This window comes from Heterocephalus glaber, unplaced genomic scaffold (assembly GCF_053883595.1).
Source record: "Heterocephalus glaber isolate CG9 unplaced genomic scaffold, H.glaber_assembly_v1.0 deba00001600, whole genome shotgun sequence".
Lineage (NCBI taxonomy): Eukaryota > Metazoa > Chordata > Mammalia > Rodentia > Bathyergidae > Heterocephalus > Heterocephalus glaber.
In genome coordinates this window covers 34,465,059-34,490,710 of record NW_028258372.1, presented here as the reverse complement: position 1 = coordinate 34,490,710, position 25,652 = coordinate 34,465,059, and the positions used below count along the sequence as shown (strand labels likewise).

Below are 25,652 nucleotides of genomic sequence, written 5' to 3'. Positions count from 1 at the left end.
TCATGTTCATAAAGTAAGCTATCTCAATTTATATTATAGAAAAATACCATCAATTAATTATTTACCTCATAGCATTCAGGTTTCAATAGATCCCTAAAATTCCTGTACAGCATCTAGGTTAATCAGACAAAATGCTACAAATTTAGTCATAAAAATAATTTTCCCCTCTAGTTTTCTCCTGAGAAACTTGCTTTCAGAATTCAAACAACTTTAGCTGCTTAAAATCCTGAAGTACCTTTGTACTTTTCAAAAATCACATTTCAAAAAATGGCCTTTATTTTATAAAGTTTACTGAGTAAAGAATTTAAGTGATAAAAGCTGTCAAAACCCTTGAATGTCAGAGTTAAAGGCGATAACCCTTCATGATTTATTCTGCTTTGAAAAAGGAAGAGAAGCAGAATGCAAATGACCAAGTAAAGGTAAACTCATTCACATTTCACCTTGCATATTTGTTATAAATAATAATTTAAATATCCTCTGAGGTTAATATTTTCTGATTTGATGTGACAGTATAGAAAAAAATGAATATCTTCCTGCATAATATGAGGCAACAGAGACTGGAACATCTTATTTGTAGCAAATTTTATTTTCAGATAACCATAAAAGGTATCCAGTTATTCTTCAGATCAATTTATAAGATCATGCAAGATGTAAACAGAAAGTTCCAAGGGAAAGAAACATTCCTGACAATTCTAATGTGGAAGGGAAAAGTACACAGAAATGCACACCAGGAACTTTCTTAATATGGCTAATACCTGGATCTTTATTCTTACCTGTTTTGTCATTTCAGCATAAGATAAAATGTATTGCAAAGAAGCAAAAATTAATAATCCAAGGGAAGAGAAACTTGCTGATGTGATACATGGCAAGGAAGGGTTAACTATGTTAATATTCACAGAGAAATGTTGCAAAAGGAGTATATTAGATAAAAATATCTATTTTTCAACACACTTAAAGAGAAAATGAGTTGAGGCAATAATATTGCCATTCACATCATATTCAGAGACATTTCCTTGAGTATCATGTACAGTTCTGAACTTTTTAATTTGTTGTTGGTTTGTTTGCTATGGAACTGGGTGAAATGAAATGGAAATCTCCCAAGAGGATATTCAAAATAGTATATTAACTTAGAATTTTAACTTATTTTGAAATACGGGAAAATCTTAATATCCTAAAGAATGTAATGGGAGGAGAGTATGATTTTTAAAATGCTTAAAGTCAATAACAAATCACAAAGAAAATAACTTCTTATTTTGACACTGTAATGATCTTGCATCAGGGTTTTGTCTAATTTCAATATTCAAAATTTTATTCTCTGTCACTAAAAATAGAAAAGAGATCCACAAGGCCAATACAGAATTAATCTATGGTCATATTCAAAGAAAATGCAGTGGTATTTTTTCTCAATTTAAACTAAATCCTGGCCTCCGTAATTTCCCCTGATGTCTAATGATCACAAAATGCTAAATGAACTGAATTACCTGGAGAGTACATGCTCTTTTTGCAAGTTAAGCTAACTTTGTTTTTAATATAGTCAAAAATTAAATAACAAAACTCCATACAAAATTAGGCGTTTTGTATTTATTTTTCATAACTGCATTATCCCTAATATTCTCTAATGTTTTCTTTTTTTTTCTTTTGGTACCGGGGATCGAACTCGGGACCTTGTGCTTTCGAGGCAGGCACCGGAACCACTGAGCTAAATCCCTGGCCCTCCCTAATATTCTCTTTAAGAGCCTAGAATAACATGAGTTTGAATTTCCATTTCAGAACTTCCCATTTCTAATGCTTTCCACCACAACATCCTTTTCAGGCACACTGCCATATGTGGTTAATAAAAAAAAATGTTTTGACTCCACAACAAATGTACAGTAGATTCCACTGGGATTTTGTTAAATAGAGCTATCTATATTTTAGTTAATGAAAAATCACTGAGATTTCAAGGATGTCTCCTTTGGTTTCTTTATTATGAAGTTTTATCCTTATTTGAGGTATCAAAAACCTATCTCCTATGTAAATCAACCTTTAAGTGGCTACTCAACCAAAGCTCACAGACACTAACTCTCAGGAAAGCTTTTTGTGCCCAAGATCATTTTGCCAGAAGTTAGACTAACACAGGCATCTGGGAGGTAGAAGCTGTAAAAACTTGATGCCTTGCGTCCATCTAAGAAGTCCACATTTTCCATTCCATGCCAGACAATAAGTTTGTCATTGCCCCGCGTCAGGGACAGCTGTCTGTCATGGGCAAGTGTGATGATCGTCCAGCTCTGCATCACAAGCTTTTTCCTCTTCCTGTTTACATAATCAGTGCTCCATTTCTCTTTCCTTTTTAAAATGTGACTGTTTCAAATTTGCATTTTTAAAAAAATATCTAATTTCAGTTGTGTTCCTTCCTTCTTTGGTCTCTTCCCACATTTCACATACCAGACAAATATTTAAAGGTCTGTAATGCCAGGCAAAGTTCCAAAAATATTTCTAAACGAAAATGCCATAGGTGACAGAACTCGGAAAGAAGGCAAAGCTTGTAGGACAAAGATGTGAATAAACTGGCTGAAAATGCATTGGAAAATCTATTTAGGTTCCTGTAGCCACAGATGAGGTTTCAATGAGACATAAACATTCAAGTTACTGACAAAACCAACATGTTCCTTGATCACTCAAAACAGCCTACTTGTCATGATGCATTGCTCTTTAGTAGTAGAAGAAGTAGTAAGTAGTACGTTGCCTCTCTCCCTTTCTCTTCTTCATTTTTTTCTTTTTTTAGTATTCAGGAAGAGGAAGCATTTAAGAAAACATTCAAAATTCTGAGAATATATGTAAGTGAAATATTTAATGTCTGTTATTCATAAAAGTTACATCATTTACATAGGGTTCATTTGTATATAATAAAAGTTTTATCATAATGAAAAATTTTCCGGAAAGTATTTTTATGTTAATTTGTTTAACATATGCTTTGGATATACAGCTGAACAGGAATAGTTAAAAAATTCTTTCTTCAAATATTTCCTTTAACAATTAAAAAGACCTCATTCCCAAATGTTTTTTCTTTCCACCTGCTCCTTTGTTTGTGATATCAATGTAATGTGAACTATGCAAAGATTGGATCTTTTCATAGTTCAGAATATGTTTGCATACTTCAATAAATTTGCTCACTGCATAGTGAGCACATAAACTCATACAGGATCCATGTATTTTACCCTGATCTGAAAAAGTTGCTGCAATTTTGCACAATAATTTATTCTGAGATTTGCTTTTGCTGTAATTTGGGTTTACATTTTTATTTTTCATGTATGTACCAATGAAATATAAAATAAAATAAATCATGAAAATTAAAAACAAAGTAATTTCATCCTAGACTACCACAATTTCACCTCATTGTATTGTTTGAATTTTTCCTAAGTATAACAAATTGCAAATGTACTGTGCTGCCTCTTTAAGACAGTGTTCAAAATTAATTTCAACAGTGTGTGTTTAACATAAAGTTAACTATGTTTGCGTCAAATAAAATGTTTATTAATGAAAGCTATTTATCATACAAGAAACAGCAAAGATAAGTCATTGTTACAGAGATGAACACTGGAGGTGACAGATGTAAAAGTGCATGCAGAGATTTCTGTTTAAAAAGGAAGTAATAAACAATAATACTAAAATTACTGCATTTTGATCCCTATACTCTTAAATGAGTGATAGCTTTTCTTTGAATTTACAATTGGAAAATGCCATTAACAGATAGGACTAATACACATTAGCAAGCAGGTGAAATGAATGTTTCTGGACTTTATTTTACAACTATTGTGCTTGACAAATGTGTGGGATTTTTTTTTTCAGTAATAGTTTTCTCCAAATATGGTGTGGGCATATTACTGCCAGGTTGCTCTGGTTTATACATAGTTTATCTAATTTTTTAAAAATCACATAATTTGAAGCCTTCATTTGTGTTAGACATCATAAAGAACAGAAGTTTTGTTAACATTCAATAAATGACATTTAAGTCTCACTCTCTCTCTATCGTTTTTTTTGGCTCAATAAATTTTTAAATGTATGATTATCGTAACCTAATAGTGTCTTTGTCTTCACTGCAGTGGATTTCCGATCAAACTTTTCCCCTTCTTTTAATACTTTAGGGAATTTTCAAACGTCGGGATGTTTGGCTGTAATGCCCCAAGATTTGTTCTCCCTGAAAAAAATCATAGTGACAATTTATTAACTACAGAGCAACGTGGCTTTTAGGGGTCTGCAATTTCTATTTAGACTTACAAATATTCATTTTTGCTCAATAGACCTAGCATTAACTCTTACTCATATTTAAGGTTTCTTTTCATGCAATTACTTTATCTGCTAAATTTATTTTTTATTCTTAAAATTGGAGTGAGGCAAATTGGTGGGGCATTACTTTTATTATAAGCAAATATATTTAAAGGTAATTCAAGATGGAATGACATTGCATACGCAATGGTGTGTGCAATTTATATGAATCAGAAAAGTCTGGAAATCTAAAACTATTGTATGTTTGAACATTAAAAATATATACTATCATTTTAATAGCTTTTACATATAGTGAAAAGACACTAAAACCAGTAAAATTTAAATAAAACTGATGGGAAATAAAACTCCTTAGATTCAAAATGGTTTATTCACACAAATTTAATAGGATATATCACAATTGTTTGGTCCATAAATATTTAGGGGAAATAGTTTCTATACAATGCATTTATCAATAAACAAAGAAACATGGACAATTTTGCTAGACCACTTACTGTACTATAAACACGAAGCTCAATATATAAGATTATTGAATTTATCAACTATATTTGAAAGAGTGCACAACTGCTTTCTATGACATGTTTGTCCCCTCTAACAGGATACACCATAAAAAGAGTTTCAGAAATAAGAGGTAAAACAGTACAAAACTAGTGAGGTGTCAAAAGGGCTTAAAACAGTTAATTTAACAAACAACACATATAATCCTGATTTTCACAAACTTACTTCCAAGTTATATCATAAGGCACATAGGAGAACTGAGTTATAATTAGTCTACTTAATAAAGTAGATCTATAGTACCATATATTGTTCTGTCAAAGAACAAAATTTATAAGTATCAATATTTTACCTGTAAAAGTGTATTAATAAGATCTTAGCCTTACCAAGGTTGTTTGGTCTGGTTAGTGGTAAATGCCCAAAATGTAATAGAAATATGAAAAGTCAAGATTTAAGCTCCATATAAGATGATAACCACACTTGCTAAATATATAATGGCAATCACACCTTTCTTCTGTTACAGTGTTAACTTATCTTCCATCATCTTTTTTTTAAAAATAAGCTACTTTCTGTGCTAATTTTCTAAAGACCCTGAGCAAAAGTTACAATAATGCACTTTAATGTGGGCAGTGAACTGTCAATATGTAACCACACATTTATACAGCCAGAGGACACCTTGAAAATCTATTAAATAGCCACCTAGACCATCAGAGGAGATTTAAGGGGTCCAAAAAAGTGGAGAATATGTGCAAAGTTATTCTTAACAATCCACTAAAGCAAGACATATATCTTGACTTCTTTTTATTTTTATTTTTTTTAGGAAATCCACAATCTAATTGGTATTTAACTACAACAGAAGCATATAGATGAACATTCACCACTGCCCAGACCATTAAGATTTTACCTTAAATTAAAAGGAAAAAAATGCTACTGTAAACTAGGAAATATATTCAGATCAGCATCCACAAGGCTTCTGAGTTTATCTATTTTAAGACTAATTTCAAATCTCAAATGTCAGAAAAGTATTTTTATATATAAATCAACATATGCCAAAAAGAAAACAAAGCCAAAGAATTATCATTGTTGGTGCCATTTTACTAAGTTGTTTTTTAAAAAAATTATTCATATAGAATGTCAGATACAATATCATGGTACAGCTGAAGCCAATTAATAGACTTATTAATTAAAGTATACCAAATTTTTTGACTTCTTAAAAAATTATATTTTGCTTATTTCCATTTTCCTTAAGAAAAAAAGTAAGGTGGAAAGAATGGTTTCAGAGCTTTTTACATTTTGTTGTTGTTTGTTAGGTGGTTTTTTGTTTTCTTTTTTAGCTTTAAGAGGTCAAAGTATAGAGCTATAAATTCTAATTGGAAATTTCATGGATACACAGGGAGTTTAATTTTTTAAATGTTGAAAAGGAAATAACTAAGTAAAAAAAAAAAAAAAAACCTGAGGACTTTAATCCCTAAGAGAAGGAAAAGTCACATTTCTGGAATAAATTTCCCACCTAGTTAATCATGACTATTTAAAATTACTATTATTAAGTTCTTTGTTAAATCACATTCCTCATTTGAATTAACAGTTCAGATAAGAGATAGGAATACTCAGTACACTTTATTTAGTCTTAAAATTTTTTAAATGTGAAGATTTCAAAATTCGATAATCATACATATAATCACAGGATTTTAAGAATAACTCATTATCTGGTTCATTGTTCTAATCACTTAAGCAGGAATATGATTACTTGCTCATCATAATACCACTCTTTTTTTTCTTCGAGATTCTGGAAATAAGTAACATACAATTTTAAGAGGCACTTATTAGAATGATTCAAAAACTCCCGTCACCAACTAAGAGACCTAATTAAAGAAAAAAAAAATCCAAATACACTTTGTAGACAAACTATGTTTACTTAAAGGAGACAATACTGTAAACTCATTTGCCAAGTGGCTGCAGATGCTACACACCAAGCTATTATTTTTATTCCCCAAATATTTTACGGGTTAGAAGGAAAAAAAAAAAAGTCTTGTAAATAATAATATAATAATAATTAGAATAATAATAAAGAGGAAGAATTAAAAAAAATAAACCAATGTTAGAAAAGGTTCGTTAAGGTAGTTTGTGAGGGGCTTCCGGATTCGTGGCTGTCCATGTTAGAGGTCACAGATGTCACTACAGTGATAGTGGGATTGGTCAGGTCTGTTAAAGTGGTCGCAGTGCCGGGTGGAGTGAGGGCTCCGCTGTCTGCTGAGGGCGGGGCCGGAAGCGACGCGCCATCGGCTTTATCAACACCCCCATTCTCCTGCCGCAAAAGGTTCCTTCTGAATTTGGCTCGTGCGTTTTGGAACCAAACCTGCAAACCAATCCCAATTGATTTCTTTACCGATGTTTACTTTTATATATTTTTTTCTCTCTTTCTTCCTTTCTTTTTTTTTCTTCCTATTTCCTCTTTTTAAAAATATTTCTTCTTTAAAATATAATTGCTTACTGTCCTTGGGAAGGAAAGGACTTTTTTTCCTCTGTTTTAAAACAGAGTAATGCTAGCGACACTGCAGATGTATTCTCCCTCAGCTGCACATATTTCCCCCCAGCCAATCTGGAAGGTCATCAAATCAGCATCAACAAGTGCCACCTGGGACCATTGATGCTTCGCTGGAGATACCAAGGAAATAAAGGCACAGAGATAAAAGGGGAGAAATACACCCCGATTCCTCAAGAGTTGTCTTTTGAGAATGAGAAGCAGGGGCACCTACTGTTGCGAGGTAAAAACCACTTCTATGAAATGAACATCACTGAAACGGTTTAAACTACTCTTGAGTCTGACACCCAATAATATGTCCTCCCCGGCCACAGACTCAAATCAGCGTGAGACAACTTGTCAAAATCCAAAATACCTGTGGTTTGTCACCGAGAAGTAGAGCTCACAGGTGATGCACAGCAAGCCATTATAATTGCATAGTTACATATTCTTACCATGATGAATTTGGGGAAGCATTTGGACCACAGAACTAACTCCCAGCTTTTAATTATGGGTTGTTAAATTTGCTCCAATTAGTTGCCAAGATGCTAACTATACTTTTGGCTTTTGTGGGGCTGGGGGAGGAGAAACTCCACCTGAATTGGGAAGGTCATCAGGTCTGCATGAGGCTGTCGAGAGCATGCTGATGTAGGATGGTGGCCCGAGCCTAATATGCCTGGGAATCTCTAGAGCTAGGACTTGTGCAGATAACATCACTTTCATTTGCAGGGCAGCTTGGAGACCCTCTCCCCATCTGTAGGGAGAATGTGGCTGCATCTTAAAAGACCCTGGGTCTCTCTCTGAGTACCCTTCAGGAAGCCCCTGCAAAATCTCAGCATACCTTCTAAGGAGGTGACTAAGATAAACTACTGAGAAGCAAAACAGGAAATAGTCATATCAGGTAGATGGGGACGAGAGCTATTTACTGGCAAGGGAAAGGGAGATGTATGCGCAGCCAGTGAAGAGGAGTCTTACCTGCAAAACTCTTTTAGTCAGGCCTGTTTTCTGAGCAAGCTGCTTGAGGTCCTTGGCATCCGGGTTGTGGTTGATGGCAAAGTAGGATTTCATGGTCCGGAGCTGATGGTGCTTGAAGGAGGTTCGCATACGCTTGGTCTTTTGTGATGGTGGATAAGGCTGCTGGTCCCGGTCCAAATGGTCTGCTTCGTTTTCGTTACAACCTGTTGCAGTCACAGGGGACAAACAACTGCTCAGTGGAGATTCCTACATTAACTGAAATGGTGCCAGGCTGCACGATTCTGCTATGATGATAGTGACAGAGAAAGAGGCTGTGAACCCAGTCATGAACAGTATCTAGACAAAAAGTCAGGCAAACTGTTGGTTACTATAGGCTCAATTGGAGTTTGCACAACAGAAAAATATTAGCTAAATATTTTCTTTTGCTTAAAAGTTGGTAGAAAATGTTGGAAAAGTGAATAAACCCTAAGCAGGAAGTGGGAAGGAGAGAGACCTCCAAGAGCAGAAGAAAGAAATCCTTTTCTAATATACTTATGTATATCAGCACTGCATGACCACCCACATTCACCCAGTATTTTAAGATTCCACACTTTGTGTTTCTGGAACAGGCCTGCGTATCTGAAGGCATTGCTGGTTGTCATGTAGGATAGGGCAAACAAGTATTTCAGCTCTCAACTTTGAAATGTGTGAGAGCCCACCAACTATCAGAGAATGTACATCATTTCCAATTTTTAGCATTTTCTCATATTCTTAGAGCTTTCATTATCAGGAAGAAGTTAGAAAGGTGCTGAAAAATATGGAGATTTTAGAAACATTTTCAAATTTCTTAGGAAAGCATAAAAAATGTATTTCAGGGCTTTTAGGTATAACAGGTTAGCACAGGGCTATACAAGAAGAAAATATTTTTTCCCTTGGGGTTATTCTAATAAATATTTCTGAAACAGAATGAGCCCAGCCTTCTCCTCTCTTGGTTCATGCCTGAAGCGCTCCCACAGCTCACAGTTGAGAGACATTGATGGTGCTGATTTGTACGCTCAGATCTGGCCCCTTTTTTCTCTGAGTGTGAGTGAGTGGGATGTAAGCTGTACCACTGGCTGGTCTGGCAGAGAGGAACACATCTTCTCTCCTCCTCCAAAGCCCTCCTTGGCAACAAGGGCAAAAGAACCAGCCTTTGAAACCAGCTAAGAAGTCATCATCTGCTGTACGTTTAAATAGTCATTTCCCCAAACTTTCTGGCTCTGCATAGGAAATATGACTATAATGCGAAAACATTTCACTTACTGATTCAACCAACTTTGCAAATTCAAGGGCATGCCAATGTTTTGTTTAAGCCTGTGTTTTTTATATTTATCTGATGTATATTTGTAACTGATCACCCTACCTTTTAGTGCATTATTTAAAATCAACCTTATGCCATTCAGCAGGGGAAAAACCTTGAATGTTGAAAAAAAAAAAAGTGAGGCATCTCAATAGTAGCTCTCCCATTTTGCTTAATAAAATGCTATCTTCCTGCTATGGTCTGATTAGAATTACCTTTTAAATTTATCGAGCAAATCAGTACATATAACATACTGATTTTTTCCAGCAAATCAGCATATATACAGAAACACAGAAATTTTCTAGTCATTAACCAAGAGATCAGCTGCATACAAAACTCATTTAAGAAGAAATTCTGCTTAATGTAATAAGACTAAGCATGAACTAATGTTTCCTTGGTTTGCACTGCCATAAGACCCGTAAGTGGGAAGACATGCACTTGGGAAAGAGCAAGTGAGTTTTTTAAGAGAAAGGACTGTATTACATTTGGATCCTCTAAGTCAAGCACAGAGCCAAGAATGCAACAAGCATTCCATCAAGATTTTAAACCCTTTGTTCATCAATAAAATTACAAGTGAATATTAATGCAAAATCAAAGAAACTTGAGATAGAATCCAAGAGAGAAATATACATTCAAATGTCAAAAAGCTTTTTTCACCCACCAGAAATGGTAACATATACCCAGAGATGACAGAGAGAATATAGTTTACATTTTATCCTATTTCAGCCCAATGGGGAAATGTCAAGTTCAAATAGTCTACAGAATTGCACTTTCATGTCCTCAAATGGATGAAATAACATCTCATGGCCTACTATACAACTATACTTATGTCTGGTAAACTGAGCCATATTTCACAGCCAGATTATAAATGTGCCCACCACAAAATGGTCAAAGAGGCACACGTTAGTCATGAAGGCTTCTTCAAATAAGATTTCATTCCTGTCATATGTGGAGTAACTTTTCCTGAACAACACATCAAATTGAGTATATTACACTCAGGGTGGAAGCTTTAACTCAGGCTTAAATAATGCCCTTAGCCATCCCCTCTTCCCCATGGTAATATTTCTTAGAAATTCATTATTCCCAACCTACCTTGTAATCACTGGACTTTAAAATGAATTTTATGAAAAGTAATTGCAGTAAGATTTGATGAAATTGCTTTCCTGAATATGTACTCTACTCATTAATGGTGATTTGAAACTTAGTGGAGCATTTTAGTGGCTTAAGTAGAATTACAGGGCCCATTTTCACATGAAATATACAAGTCAGTATATAAGAAGATAGGCCATCAGATCTTTATTAAACATATATTACTATAATATACAATATTCATGTGACTATGTTATCACTTATACAATTGCATAGGAAAATATATTTCTTCCACCAAGTAATTCAGTTCACCATTCTAAATTATTTGGGTTTAACTACAAATGCATTAAGTAAACTTGCAAATGATTGTGTTTCCTCATACTCCAGAATTTCTAAAGCTTTAGAGGTATTCTTTCCCTGAATTAAGAGATCAAATTTTAAAACTGTCTCAAAGTTCCACCTGTAAGTACACATCTGACATTATTAAAATTAATGAGACCATCTAAAAAGTTTCTTTTCTATCACTTACAAGATGGTCTAAAGGAGTTTGTTTCTAAAGGTTTGTAACCTTCTGAGAATTAAATGATTCCTGGGAGACCACTAGGGGTCAGTGGCAGGCTAATTTAACAACAAGCAGGCACTTACAGCTTGGGATAGAACAAACCTAAGGAAAGGAGATTTTGAGAAGTAGCAAAAAGTGAATCTCTTAATTTATGCTAAATTACCCAATATGATATGTCTATCTCAGATTAAATCTTCTCACCCTGAACAGCTTTCTTTCAATCCAGTATTCCAGATAAACATTCCATGTCTTTTTCTAAAATACCTGCCTAATTAATTCACACAGAGGCATAAACTAAATTAGGGGCATTCTTATTAAGAGCATTTGCCTTATTTCAAGAACTCTTGTTAATTTTCACATCTCTGAGACTCTTTCAATTACAAACCTGCTTTGTGTACATGGTTTTGAAAATATATCACTATGTAAAGTTTATCTTGTTTCATATCAATGGTACCCTTTATGAGACTAGTTTACATTTAAACAGAAATGGCAGTATAAAATCCAAAGGAGCCTAAAATAATTAAAACAATGAAAATGGGCTCATTTTTTTCTCTATTTTAATATGTTTTTAATTTGATGAAGGGTTTCTTTCCCTAGTTTTATAACAGACATTGGATTTGTAACACTCTTAAAATGGGGTTATTTGGTGAAGCAATTGTTCTAGATTATTTTTGCCTAACCTTAAAGAAATATGTACTAGTACTTACTTTTATCTCAGGGAAAAGTCCAGAAAGGATGGAGTGAATGTTATAAAGAGGCTGTATGGGATGAGGGATATACAAACTCTTCAGGTTAGGCAGCCCTAGGCAACTTTCCCCTCTGTCTTGAGCAAGACATCAACTTGCTCACAACTTGTGGCAACATTAATTTGCACAATAAAGGTTTAAGTGGCTCAGGAGATTTTCATTCTTTTTAAGAAAAAAATTTGTACTCTAGTTCTCTTCAGTGAAGTAAGAGAAGCTGAATTCTATTGTTCTTAAAGCCCCTTGGTTCTTTCTAATATAAAATAAGATTCAAGGCAAAAATCAAATTTAGCTAATTAAACAGGCAAAAAGCCAGCCAGGCTTGCCTGCAGCTCGGCTAGAAACCTCCACTCTTCTGGACTTTTATCGAACTGAGAGAGCATTTCTCTCCAAAGGACTCTAGGTACAGCTCGCCTCTGTTTCTCTCTCTCTCTCTCTCTCTCTCTCTCTCTCTCTCTCTCTCTCTCTCTCTCTGACATGAAGGCCTTGGTGAGTGCCTTGACATTCCAATGTCATCTTCTATTAATAAAGAACAATTAGTGTGCCTGTCCTGCCCTGGGGACCATGCATCAAAGGAGATGAAGTAAGTGTGCTGTGCAAAGTGGCCCCTAACCAAGCCACTGACCCAGCGCAGCAGGAGCTAGGGAGAAGGCGCTGCCCAGCTGCCTGCTGTGGCTGCTTCTGCTCAGGGTTAAACCCAAGGCTGTGCCTACTGCCCTCACACAAACTGACTCTGGTGAAGGCTGTATGGAGCCGACCCGCCCTTTTCTCTTCAGCCGGCCACTCTAGCATGAACCTGCTAAGGACAAATGCAGCTTCGCTGGGCTACTTGCTTTGACTGTCCAGAATTCATTCATCTGATTCAGAAGGGAGAAAACCTAGGCAGAGGGCTAGAGAGTGCTTGCTCATCCTACAGGCTTGCTCTGAAAACTCTCCACTTAGAGAAGAGTTCTTAGTTCCTCCATTCACATTGGCTGTGTGACCTTAGGTGGATCACTTAACTGGCTAGACGTTGTTTCTTTATCACTCGGCAACAATATCATACATTATGCCAGACACTGGGAACTGAAAGAGAAAACAGGCACAATATGTGCTGTGGGGTACCCATACCCAAGCCTTGCCAAGGCATCTGAGGAGCTCATGGTGACGCTAGAGTTGCCACAATAAAGTGATCCCCAGGGTCCCTTCCTATAGAATGGTCTCCCCTGGCCTGGGTCTCCTGCTGGTTGAGATTCTCAAACAGGTCTGGGCCAGAGCATGGGAAGTCAGAGCAGGTGAGGTCCCCAAAGTGAGCCAGGGCTTTTAATCTTTTCCCAAGGACTGGGATTCACTAGAGGAGCTTCTGTCTTAGAGTAAGATTATGGTCCCTAAGGCCTGTCAACATCCTTACCTAGAAGACGGGAAGTGGGGACTGGGTACCAAACAATGGGAAATAGATGCATGAGTGTGAAACAGATTGGTAAATGATAGGTGTGTCCCCTACAGAAAGGAAGGACCTGCACTCTCAGGCTATTGCCTGCACTTGGTTTTTGATTAAGAGAAGGCTGCTGGAGGACAAAAGAGCAGCATGAGATCCCACTAAGCTTCCTCAGTGGGCCTGGCTTGGAGTCTCTGTCAATTGGCCTGGGTCTGGAAGTCTGGATGCTCTGACACATGGGGAATGAGTGGGCTGGATGGACATCCTGACCTACCAGAGCCACAGGCCAGCTCAGCAGTGGAGAGATTCCTGCCCCTACCGCTGCTTTTCGCCAAGATCAGGGAGTCAGTTTTTCAACTCTCTTGCCTACTGTGTTGCTGATTAACTTTGGGCTGGTGAATGCAGTCTCTGCCCCCTCTGGGCAGACTGGGGTTGGGCTCTGAAGTTCCCCCCCACCCCACCCCTTCAGTATTTAGGAAAACCTCCTTCTGGATCTATAATTTGGCTTCCACAAAGGAATTGCCCTGGGGCTGTTTTGCTCCAACTGGGAGCCAGAAACTAATGGCCTCATTAACTAATGGACAAACAGGGTTTGGCTCTGCCTGTTTGAGGGAAGTCACTGCAGCCCAATGGTTTTGAATGTGTTTTCTGCCACAACCTCAATAAAGTGTGGTCTCCCCTCTCCCCTCTTTCTCTATATCTCTTCTTTCTTTCTTCACACCGAGAAGGAGTTAGAGTGAGAACAGGGCCACGTTGAGGACAGCATCCTCTTGCAGCCAGATCTTGGACAGGCAAGGGGTGCCCGGGTGGGTAGGGGCAGGGACCCACCGGAGTTGTAATTGACGATGTCCACTCCCAGCGCCGGGCTCTTCCGCTTCCGGGGCCGCCCTTTCTGCACGGTGCCGGTTCCGTTGAAGTAAGGAAGGGCCAAGCCGCCGCTCTTGGCCGCCAGCTCCGTGTAGCTCAGCTGCGGTGGATACTCTCCTTGCAAGAGGGTCTCGAAGTGGGCGCGGCAGTACACCAGGCTGTCCTTCATGCCGAAATGGTCGCCCGTGGTCAGAGTCTTGTTGCAGGTGGAGCAGGTGAAGCAGCTCAGGTGGTAGACAGAGTCTCGGGCGCGCATGACCATCTCGGAGGCAGAAATGCCAAGGTGGCAGCGGGCACATCTCTGCACAGAGAACCTTCTGGAAGGAAACCGAAGGGTCAGGGTTCTGCAAGGAAGGTCTGTGCAAGGAGGGGCCATCTCCCACCGCGCAGTACCTGGGTTTGGTCTGCCACAGCCAAAGGCTGAGACAGGAGGGCTCCAGGAGCTCATGACACTTGGACACACTTTGGACATTAGTTTGATTTGCTCATTTGACCTCTTCTGGTTCTAGAGAACCGGGACAAATATCCTTACAGTAAAGGAAGAACTAGGTGCTGAGCTTCAGTTTCTTTCTCTACAAAAATGTTTTTAAAACCCCCTGCAGTATCTAATTCACAGAGCTATGGAAAACATTCAATTGCAATGCCAAAATGAACAACTTCATTCACTATAAAATGTTCTGTGAAGGAAGCTATTCCTAGACGTTTGAATGCGCCTCACAACAGTCAGGGCTGGGTAAGGACAGTGTTGTAGAGGAAAGATTTTTCTTCTTTAACCACTTCTCTGGCATCCGCTGAGAGTGGTTAGGTCACCTGTACACAGTTCTGTCTTTCCCAGTTCAGAAGAATCAATAAACACTTCTGCAGCTGAGTTTTCTTTCTAGTCTGGTTCGAACTAACAGCAAAGGGAAGCCTGGACTGAGAGGCTTGGGTTTGGGCAGTGGAGGTCACTCTTTTTCATAGCCATTTACAAGGTCAGCTGCCACCCAAGCCAACCACCCGCTACTGCCTAGGCTGCCAGTTCAGTTCCAAGATGCTCAAGTTCTCAGTTCGAAATAAGCGGGGAGGGCAGGAAACAACGGACTCAAGTCTCGGTCGGGGGTTAGATTACTCTTTCTCAGATTCTCAGATTTTTCAGAATCTGGCAACCTAGCTGGGAGCCTCTGGGCCTTGGACGCCTCCCTCACCGCCTGCCAGAAGACCACCACGGCTTGAAGGCAAACGCAGTGACTTTCCCTGCTCTGGGGAAAGACAACTCTACCGCAGAGGTGGGTCCCCGGGAGGGGAACTGAACTTGGGCTGGTGGCCCTGCCTGCGCACTGGGGTGAGCAGCACTTACCTGTAGTAATCCTCCTTGCAGTAAATGCTGCCGTCCTTGGCGAAGCAGGTGAGCTCAGACTCGAGCGCCAGCTTACATTCACAGCACTTCAGGCACCTCAGATGCCACTGCTTGTCCACGGCCAGCAAGTAGTACCTGTCGGAGATCTTGCCCCCACATCCCGCGCACAGAGCGGGCTTCTCCGGGCTCAGCGGGGGCATTCCCTGCAAAGCGAGCACAGCCGGGCTGAGGAGGCAGAGCGCGGCGCCGCACCACGCGGGATCCCAGGCAGCGCGGCCCGGAGCCACATGCAGGGGCAGACGGGGGAAAACCTTTGCCACGTCTCCTTCGCCACTGCGGTGCCTGTCTGAACCAGCGTTTGCATCCCTCAAACACTAGGCAGCCTGAGAGCCTACTGACAGTAGTCTGATAGGTGTTCCCCAAAGTAGAATACTTACAAGCTGAATAGTGTGGCTTCAAAAATACAGAAAATAAAATAATGTAATGTTATTGGGGAGTGGAAAGGAAATCTGAACTAGCTCAAATTTTTTTACACCAAAACTTACAATTCTGTCTTTAGCTTTGCTTAGGCAGCGTTAAAATCAAAATCAAGGGAAGTGTTTAATCAAGTGCCCACAGTTTGATCGGCATTGTTTTGATGGGGATGTAAGTGGCAGATCCTTCTGCTCGCTAATTATCAGGGCTCTTGGTTTCTGTACAGCCCCTCTTTCTCGGATATCAGCGTAAACACGAAAATCCTGATCCTGGAAAATCTTGTTTGGTGCCGAAATGAAGCTTCCATCAGGGTCGCATCGAGGAAGGTAAGTCTCACCTTGAAGAGTCCAGCACCAGGTTTGGCTGCTGCCTTTTATTTTTAAACAGAATAACCACAAAAGGGGAAACAAGTTTATCCCTAAGCTTTGCACTCAAAACTACCTGACGTGGGTTGAAATTCCTCAAGAAATTTTGGCGGGCCTAGAAAAGTAAAGTTTTGCTCTTTACCCGGGTTAGATACCTGCCCTGGCTTCACGACGCAAATGAAGGTACGTCTACCCACTCGGCTATCTAGCACCGCCAGACCCGGCCAAGGCGGTCCCCCGGGGAAGTTGAGCCCCGATTCCCCTTGTGATACCGGAGCGTCCACGCCACGCAGCACTGCTTGGCTGGAGTCATTTCCGGACACTTCCGTAGTTCTTTCCCTCTGGCTCATAAGTGGGAAAGGGAAGCACTTGGATGACCAAGTCTTTAAGAGGACATGACATTTACTGTTGCGAGTAAGTAACAGTGGCAGTTGATTACTTTGTTTAAAGGTTAGAAAGTTCTTGCATTTGGAGTAGGTGCCCCGCTCCTCCGCAATTTTTCTTTGACTCCCCCCCCCCCCGTACACTTTACCAGCCGCCCCGCGAACTAAAGGCAAAACTGCTGCGGTGCCAAGGACTGAAAATCTCTGGGTTTGGGACGCCAAACCCCAAGCGTTCGGAGAACTGGAAATGGCCTAGTGACGTCTAGGTCCACTCCAAAGATCCGTTCCTCAGGCCCAGAGACTGAGGCCACCAGGCTCCTGCTTGGCCCAGGTCTTCCTATCGCACACGCCCCGCTTGGGCTGTGGCTGCCGATCCTCGCCAAGGACGGACCCCGAGTCTAGGGAGACTGGAGACTGGAGTTTGAGGTCTGCACAAGAGGCCCCTCTCCTCCCGCTCCTGGCTCACCCAGCCTGCTGGGGCACAGTTGCTGCGCAGGGTAAGGAGCTTGGGGTTTTAGGAGCAGGGACGCTGGAAGTCAGAGAAGGAGCCTTAACGCAAACCTAGGCGGGAGTGAGAAAACCCCGAGGACGTCCTCGGCAGTTGTCCCCACAGCACGCCAGGCCCCACCGCGGTGGCCGGGAACCCAGCTCGGCTGAACTGCGCGCAGGGCTGCGGCGGCTGCCGCGGAGGGCCCATCCTTACCGCATCGCGGCCGTTGAGTTGGGCGCCTTTGGCCAAACGGGCCTCGGTCTTGGATCTGCGCTCCATCTCTTCCATGATGCCTTGGATGTGGCCTCCGGAGATCCCGTGGAAGAGCATGGCTGGGGGGCGGAAAGGACACGAGTTGTCTTCTGCTCGGCACCCCACTATTTCCATAAACACACGCCCGGGGCCCTCAGCTCATCCGAGTGGAAGAGCCCCGGGACCGCAGAGGGCTGGGCGGCGGAGGAGCGCAGAGACGCGCAGGGGCCGAGCGCAAGAGGAAGAAAGCGAGAAGACAGAGGCAGCCGGAATGGAAATAGGTCTGTGTGGGGAGGGAAAGGCAAAAGGGGGTGGTAAAGCTCTAGCGGCTCCCTGAAGGAGATGTGCAGAAAACAAACACGGGCTGAGGGGAAAGGGGGCGAAGAAGAAGGCGAATCTTTGCTGCTGTGAGAGAGAGATCGAGTTACTAATGGGAAACAACTGCGGGGGGGGGGGGGAGAAAACAAAAAATCTAGTGAAGAAAGAAAATAGTTTAGAACACAAAGAAAGAAAATGAAGTGCTATTTTCAGCGGTTCCTGGCTGCTCAAGTTCGCAGTGCCTGTAGGTTGGGTTGGGGACTGCTCCTGCCGGAGCTGAGTCCAATTTGTTAAGAGACTAAAGCCAGCCCATTTTTGATAATTTAGTAGGAGGAGTTCTCTCCCTGGAGCTGCCACGGATTTTTATTCAGACAACAAAGACCTGTCATACTCCTCTCAACCCCCTGGTGATGGGCAAGCAGGGACAAACATTACAAAGGGGTGGGGGGATGGAGGGGAGAGGCAGTAGGAGGGGGCTTTGCCTCCCCACAATACGCTCGTGTGCGCGCAGGGAAAGGCGCGCGCTCACGCCCCCCCCCCCCCACCACGTATCCTTCCAAGAGTTCTCAGCAGTCACGCTTTAAAGGGGAAAAGGAGTCTTTGTTTTAAAAGAGGAAAGGAGCCCTTATTGTCTGCGCCCTGACGCAGGAGGCCGAGAGCCGGTCTATTTGATCCCAGTTCAAGATAAGACCCTGGCTCAGCGAATACAGAGTATCAACTGCAAACTTAGTTTCCTCCTTGTCGACTTTTTCCATCCCCAGCCTACGGGACGATCACCCAAAATATCTAAAGGCTGTGCAGACATTCAAGCAGTTCACTGAGGCGGAGAATTGAACGCTTGTTCCTTTCCTCCCCATCCCCTCTTCCTCAACTCACTTTTGAAAAGCAGCTGACGGTTCAGTTCGCCTCTTGCCTCGCCTCACTGAAGGCCTGCGACCCTCACAGACTCCGGAGCGTGCCAAAAAAGATTTTCTTATTTGAAAAATTAGATTATAGGGGACAGGACGTGGACTTGTAGACGTGATTATGCAACTGAGCCCTACCCATTCAAGTCTGAAGAAAACTGCTGCAGATTCTAGCCTCCCATTTGAAACTTGTCCACGTGGGAAGCGACTCAAGGGCTCCGACGAACTTGGCATCTGCCCCTGCAGGTCCAGGCGCTGGCCCCATGGCATGCTGTCCCCACTACCCTCTCAGGACAGGGGACTTGAAGCACTGGGCGACCTGCACGGGGGGGGGGGGCTGTGAAGGGGCGCCTCGTCGTGGAGGAGAGAAGATGAGAAATGACGAGCAGAATGGCAGGGCTGGTTCCCACAAGAGGCGAGGTTGTTCCGTCGCCCTCCGGTCCTGCTAGCCTCGGCCCCTCCCTGGCCCCGTTAAAAAGTGACAATACCCCGATATTGTGGATTCATTCACACAGCCAGAGGCCCAGGAGGGGCTGGATCCAGAGGCAGGGACAGGAACCGACTCTGCTTTAAACAGAGAGAAAGGAAGTCCGAGAGCTCTCTGCTCCCCTGGATCACCCAGGGCTTCGTCCTGACACCCTGGAAACTTAGAGGGGCCTCCCAGCCGCAGACCCGCTTCCCTCCGCCCGGGGGAGCCCCAGGCGGAACTGTAGCCAAATCTGAAAAGATGAAAGGAGAGAAGCAGCAAGGGAAAGAAAGGAGGGGGAAAGGAAGGCAAAGGAAGCGTAAGAGTGCGAAGGGAAAGGAAGGAAGGAAAGAAGGAAGGAAGGAAGGAAGGCAGGCAGACAGGCGGGAGGGGAAGAAGAGGGAGAGGAAGGGAGGGGAAGCCTCCCGCGGTGTAGCAGCGTGACTTCCTGTCCCGGAGCGTCTCCGTCTAAAGCTGCTGGAGTTGCCTCTTCCAGGAAACCCAAGCCTCTACTGCTTCCCTCGCCCACCCTTTTTTTTCCTTCCTCAGGGTCCGAAATAATGTTATTTGCAGACTGGCCACTCGTAAGGTCCTCTGGGTGCCAGAATACAGCTCATAAAACACAATTTCACACAAAAATGAAGCCAATCAAGTGAACTAAGCTGGTGACACCCCCCCCCCCATACACTCTTTGGCAGCTCTACCTGACAGCAGGGCGGCTATTTACTGTAAGTAATGTAATTAGCCCCTTTGGATGGGAATCAATGAGCTTTTCAAACCCACGTGCACACAGGAAGGGCCCCAAGGAGGGGCTGAGGGCTGGGCCCTTTCAGAGACAGCAGGTTCTCTCACAAAGGGGCAGATTGCCCGCCAGGAGCCACCAGTTCACTCAGTCAGTGCCTGGGAGGGAGAGGGGTGGGGGAGGAGAGGTAAATACAGACCTCAGCCCACTTTGTCTAGTGTCTGTGCTAAACCCTTTCCCACTCTCAAATAAGGTATTTACAATTAAGTTTGGTGGTTGTCTTTTGCTCCTCCTCAGCAAACATAGAAAAAAAACAAAAAAACCACAAAAAACAGGAACACCACTTTTTCCTTGTAAGAGATGAAACTCTGAGCACTTCCTGAAAGGAAAGCTTAAACAACTCTTGGAAAAGACAGAACTTTCTAGAGCGTCTCCAGGGAAGCCAAGTTCAGAAGTGCTGTAAGCCTTCCAATCTTTCATTCATTCATCCACTCCACACATATTTTAAAATCGTCTATCAGGCCTCGTACCTCGTGCAATCAGCTTCCCAGCTGAAACCTAGCTATGACTGCTTTCTTCTAAAACTTCAGGTACCAGTTCCATGTGCCCCTTGGGATTTGCTACTTCCCGTAAGACAGGGAACTGCCAGGACTCTTGCTGCTCAGTGGAAGCAGGAAGTCTTCGGAGAGCTGGGTGTGGGGCTGGGGTCTGCTGGAGTATGGCAGGTCCTTGCTAGTCTTGTGGAAATAGTCCCTCACTGTTTAGCCCCGTCCTTTTAGTTCCTGAAGAAGCAGCCAAGGGGATGGAATGGGGGGGGTGACTCTTGAACGGAACCGAGTGTGTGACCTGAGGTGTCCTAACCTTTATGCCTAGGAGCCTTGAGGGACTGCTTAAAGGCCCTTCCCTCCTCTTCCTCCTCCCCCTGCCCCTCTCCCTCGACCCTCAAAGGACACCAAGCACTGTAAATAAGAACATCTCTGTTTCCTTGCCTTGGTTCACCTTTTCATTGGAGAGGCTGAGGATGGAGAAGGAAATGATTCCCTTTCTCCCAGAATGGGGCTGAAAGACCTGCAAGCATTCTCTAAAAAGTTAGAGTGCTCACCCCACTTCTTGGGCCAAGTACTCGGGGCTAAGTCCCTAAGTCCCATCCTGTCAGTGGGACAGGTGCAGGAGGCAGGCGGGGGAGGGGCTGCCCCCTGGATTGAAAGCGTCTGTAAAGCCAGGGGCACATGCGACCCACTGGGCTCTGTTTCCTCTCTGCTGCGCCAGCCCCCAGTGGCTACTGTGGCACTTTCAGGGAACAGAGAAAGAGGCCAAACTCCAGTGGAGTAGAGGATTTTAGATTGAGAGTTCCGGAATCTAGAATTTCCTCTGGGGTCAGCCTCACCCCAGGCTGTGCCACCTGGGGAAAGTGCCCAGGCCCAGTCAAACTCCCCAGAGGGGGTTTGCATGGCTTTTTGTCCCCAGAGGGGTTGCAGGGCTTTGCCCAGGGACCAGATGGCACTTTGGAGCAACTGCAAATGTGCATCTCTTGATAACATAGGTGACTCAAGTTTGCTTTAGACCAGACCTGAATTTGGAGGCCATGATCCCATGCCCCTAGTAAGAGCCCTTGTGGTCTAAAAGGCACAGCGCTTGAAATCTTGTCCAACTTTTGGCATTTTCAGGAGCACTGCCAAAGCCTGGGAAAATCAGCGTCGTGGGCTAGGAACCGCGCCCTTAACCCGGCGCCACAGGGCTCTGAACATGCAGCCTGCGCTGGGCTGAAAGATGAGAGGGCCGCCAAGAGGCGCCGGGCGGGCCTTCCTCTTAACAAGGAGAAGATTTCCCAAACCGCAATTGGTAAATCCAGACTGGTGCAGTCGCAGGGGCGCACCTCGGATGTGCTCGGGAAGCCTCCCCCGGAGCCGGGCAGCGGGAGCGCGATTTCCCGGAGAGGGGGACTCTCGGCCGCGTCCCAGCTGCGCCCCGCCAGGAGCTGCTCGCTCCGCCGGACTCCGGGGTCGGGGCCCTGCAGGGCCGGGTACCAGCTCCGGCCCACACACACCCTCCGCGTGCGCAGCGCCAATCCCCAGCTGCTTGCTGCCTTCAAGTCTGTGCCCTCCTCGGCCCCGGAGTTTTTCTCCAACAGCTCGGCCTCCGAGTCTAGAATATCGCGCTTCTGATATCTGCCTGATATTTGCTGCAACACTGGCCCTCAGCCCTCCCCAAAATAGAGCAAATCCTACACGGCGCTTCTGAGACCCCGCGCAGAAACGGCAGCTCTGGATTAGGCTCGAACAACAAAAAATGTGAGCGAAGGCAGTTTGCAGTTAAACCCTAGAAGGGTGGGAAAGGGAGTCTTTCCTGCCAGTCCGCTTTGGTTTCCAGCAAGGAGACGCCCACAGCAGCTCCGCGGTCAGAGGGGCGTCCCTGCGCCGCAGCCACCGCAGGCTCGGGGCTCGGGGACCTCCGTCCGGCCCGGGACCCCGGACCCGTATCCTGAGGAAAGGCCCAGACAGTGAAGGGAGAAGCAAAAGGAAGAAAACTCAGCTTTCAGGAGCCCGCTCTGTCGGGAGAATCTGAATCAGACTCTGTATTGGAGCCTCGTAAGCGTTTACATTTTAAGGCACACACAGTTCTCTTCGTTTGGCTCCACGAAGGCACACTCACGGGTACACGCGCGCGCACGCACACACACACGATGTGCAAGCCGGCCCAAGGAAAGGAGCGGGGAAAACGAGGAGCCTGGGGCTGCACTCACCTGCCTCTAGCGTGGTGCCGTTCAGCATTCTCTGCGCGCAGGGAGCGGATCGCGCTGCGAACTGTGGCTGCACTGACAGGGGAAACACCGAGCGTCAGCCAGGCGGTGCGGGCCGGGCTCCGCAACACCTCCTCCCATCTGCCAGGCGATGGGAACCACCCGTCCCGCGGGGACCCCGGGCACCGACGCGGCCGGAGCACAGCAGGGCCTTACTGGGGGCTCCCGAGAAGCCCGGTCGTCCGGGCGCGCTCCGGGCACAGCGAAGCCCCGGCTCCGCCACCTCTATTGGGGTCTTCTTACCTTGATGTCCAGATGTCAGCTGTTTCCCCCCAGGAGTTTGGTTTAGGCCCAGGGAGGGCGGGAGGTGGCGGCCAGGGATGCGGGCCAGTCCCCAGTCTCGCCAAAGGTCCCTCTGTTAATGCAAACAGATAAATAAACCGAGGAGCGCTGGATGGAAGTTCGTCTCCCCCCATCAGAATTGACCTGAACGCCTCACCTCTGACCCTCAGCTCCCTCCACCTGTCTTTTATTTTCTGTTTATGCTTTCAGTTGGGACGGAGGAGGAGGGAGCACAGGGCGGAGGGTCTGGTGCGGGCCGTGCCCCAGACACGCTCTGAGGCTGCGTTCAGCCCCTGCAGCCCCCTAAGTAATCAGAGGAGGTGTTAATGGAGGGCTCGGCGGTAACCGAACCTCGTAAAGCCAGAGCGTCCAGGAGCCGGGCTCAGCCGGGAGTGGAGCGGGGGCTGTAGTCCCACCGTGCGCCGCCCCGCCCGGGCGTCTGGCCTTTGCCTTCCAGGAGGGTGAACCTAAAAGATGCTGCCGCCAGCTGGTGCCTGCATAGACGGCGAGTGGGCGGTAGGTCCTGCGGGAAAAGTGGGCTAAGCCGTTCGTGGCTCATCCGCCCCCTCCCACTTGCTTCCCCTCAGGACGGCTCCTCCGCTCTCCAGCTCGCGAGCGGGACCCCGGACCCGGCGCATCGGGAGGCTTCTGCGTTCCAGGGCGGCGTCCCCGAACGGATCGGAGCGCGGGCCCGGGGCTTCTCTCCAGTTCAGGCCCCTACTAGGGGGTGGGAGGCGATTCATGTTCCTGAAGAGGACTCGCACTCAAAGCTGGCAGCAAAGCGTTTCGGACACGGGATGGGGCGGGGGTCCTGTTACCTGCTCTCAGGTTCCCGAGGGGCTGCGTCGCCCCGGGAGCAGTCGGGCCGCTGGAAGTGGAGGGAGAATCGGGAAGCCAGGCCTCTGGCCAATTATTTACCCACTCCCCACCAGGTGCGCCCCTCACCGTGGGAGCTGGGGAGGCGAGCGTTGCTGCCAGGCTCCCGCGCCAGTGGGGAAGGGGGTGTGAGCAGTGAGATTGGCAGCTTCAGATCGCCCGTCCGGGTGACGGTGCCGCCCTCCCTACCCGCCTCCCCTCTCCCCTCTGCCGTGGTAGCTGGCGGCTCCACTGCGTGCGTGGGCCGAGGGGGCAGAGGGCAGAGCGCGATGGGCCGGGGGCGCCTGTGCGCCTTCCATACCCCGGGGGCAACTGCGCAGGATGGGGCGACACCTGGGGCCGTGCAGGATGGAAGCCACCAGCCCCGAGAGCTCCGCCACACACTTTAGTGGCGGTAAAGCATAGACCAGGAACTACGAACCTGAGGCTCCTGGCTTTCTCTTTCCAACCCGAATCCTGGAATGTCGCATGTAGCAGTCGGGACAGGTTCTCTTTCTCTGCCTTGGCCTCACTAACTAGTCCCAGCAACCAGTCGGCCCCACCGGTTCACCTTTAAGCTTCGCGCCCCAGACTGTCCCTCCCCAAGCTGGCCTCAGCGCTTTCTTCAGCATTCCCGCTGTCGGTCGGTGCTCCCTGCCAGGAAAGGACAAGGCTCCGGGCTCAGCTCTAAGCCCTTCAGCGAGGCCATGGAAGAGGCAGACGGCAGTAAGGACCCCCGAACGCCTGGGTGCTCACAGCTCAATCTTGTGTAAGCAACGGTTTTAAACCTCCTTTAGCTCACAGACTCTTCTAAGTATTTGATAATAATATGGTTCTGCTCACATACAGACACACACACACACACACTTTGGGGCACACACAAAGCGCACATCTAAATTCACACCTTACTACACAAATTTAGGGTGGGTGGATGTGGTTGTGAGGGATCTTCAGATCTCCCTAGAATCCATACCCTCCGGGTCAGCATCGGCTTTTACTACCCTAAGTCCAGCAAGGAGGGCCCTAGGTCTGCCCGCGTGGTGTCAGGAATCCTAAGTCAAAACTGTGGGGATGAGGATCAGATGAACACGACCCGCAGGCACACGCCGGGCTCCAGAGGTCCGGAGTAGACTGAGGGCTCCAGGGACAACCCAGGCTCTGGCTGAAGGCAGCCGAGGCTTCTTCCTTCTTCCACAGACTCTTCTTGGAAGTCAGGTTCTCCAGAGGTGTTCAGTAGGGCACACACTCCAACACGCACACGCACGCACACACACATTTGTATATCCGACTCTTTGTTTCTGAAGGGAGAGGATATTTTTAGCATCAGGGAGTACCTCTTAATTGTTTCAGGAGAGTGAAAGAATGGCACCGATTGTAAATCTTCTACCTTCCTGGACAGGTGTCAGCCCACAACCTCAAGTCGTTGCTGGGATGTAGAGATGAAGTCACGGGGTTGGCAAGGAGGGGGGAAGTCTCCTTGCGGGCTGGCCAGGGGCTGTGCGCTTAGGCAGTCAACACACCAGTTGCCATTGATCTACGGTGCGGTGCGTAGCGAGCCCCCTTCCCGGCCTTGTCTACGGATGAATCTCAGCTCATGCGTTTTTGACGGTAGAACTGTATGTTCGAAACTGACTTTGAGAGCCTCTTCGGAAGGGAAGCTGTGCTGAAACGAAGACACTTTCCAGGCCCCGGAGCACCTCGCTTTCTCAGGGCTGGCCCGGTTCCAAACGCACC

General features: G+C 45.3%; 1 protein-coding gene across 6 annotated transcripts; it reads right to left on the bottom strand.

Annotated features, from left to right (window-relative positions):
- Nucleotides 1–1,573: 1,573 nt before the first annotated feature.
- Lhx9 (LIM homeobox 9) lies at nt 1,574–24,091 on the bottom strand. 6 transcript variants are annotated; one of them, XM_004860127.3, is made up of 8 exons: nt 23,882–24,075; nt 23,025–23,136; nt 22,725–22,796; nt 17,512–17,630; nt 15,587–15,789; nt 14,212–14,567; nt 8,255–8,457; nt 1,574–4,177 (listed from the first exon to the last, which is right to left on the bottom strand). In XM_004860127.3, the coding sequence occupies exons 3-8, from the start codon at nt 22,750–22,752 to the stop codon at nt 4,121–4,123; spliced, it is 966 nt and encodes a 321-aa protein (XP_004860184.1). In that variant the 5' UTR covers nt 22,753–22,796; nt 23,025–23,136; nt 23,882–24,075; the 3' UTR covers nt 1,574–4,120. The 6 variants fall into 6 exon arrangements, with proteins under 6 accessions (XP_004860184.1, XP_012933374.1, XP_004860182.1 ...); XM_004860125.3 differs by lacking the exon at nt 1,574–4,177 and adding an exon at nt 4,615–7,114 and having other exon boundaries at nt 23,882–24,091; XM_087193861.1 differs by lacking the exon at nt 1,574–4,177 and adding an exon at nt 4,615–7,114 and having other exon boundaries at nt 22,725–22,791; nt 23,882–24,091.
- Between the last annotated feature and the right edge of the window lie 1,561 nt (nt 24,092–25,652).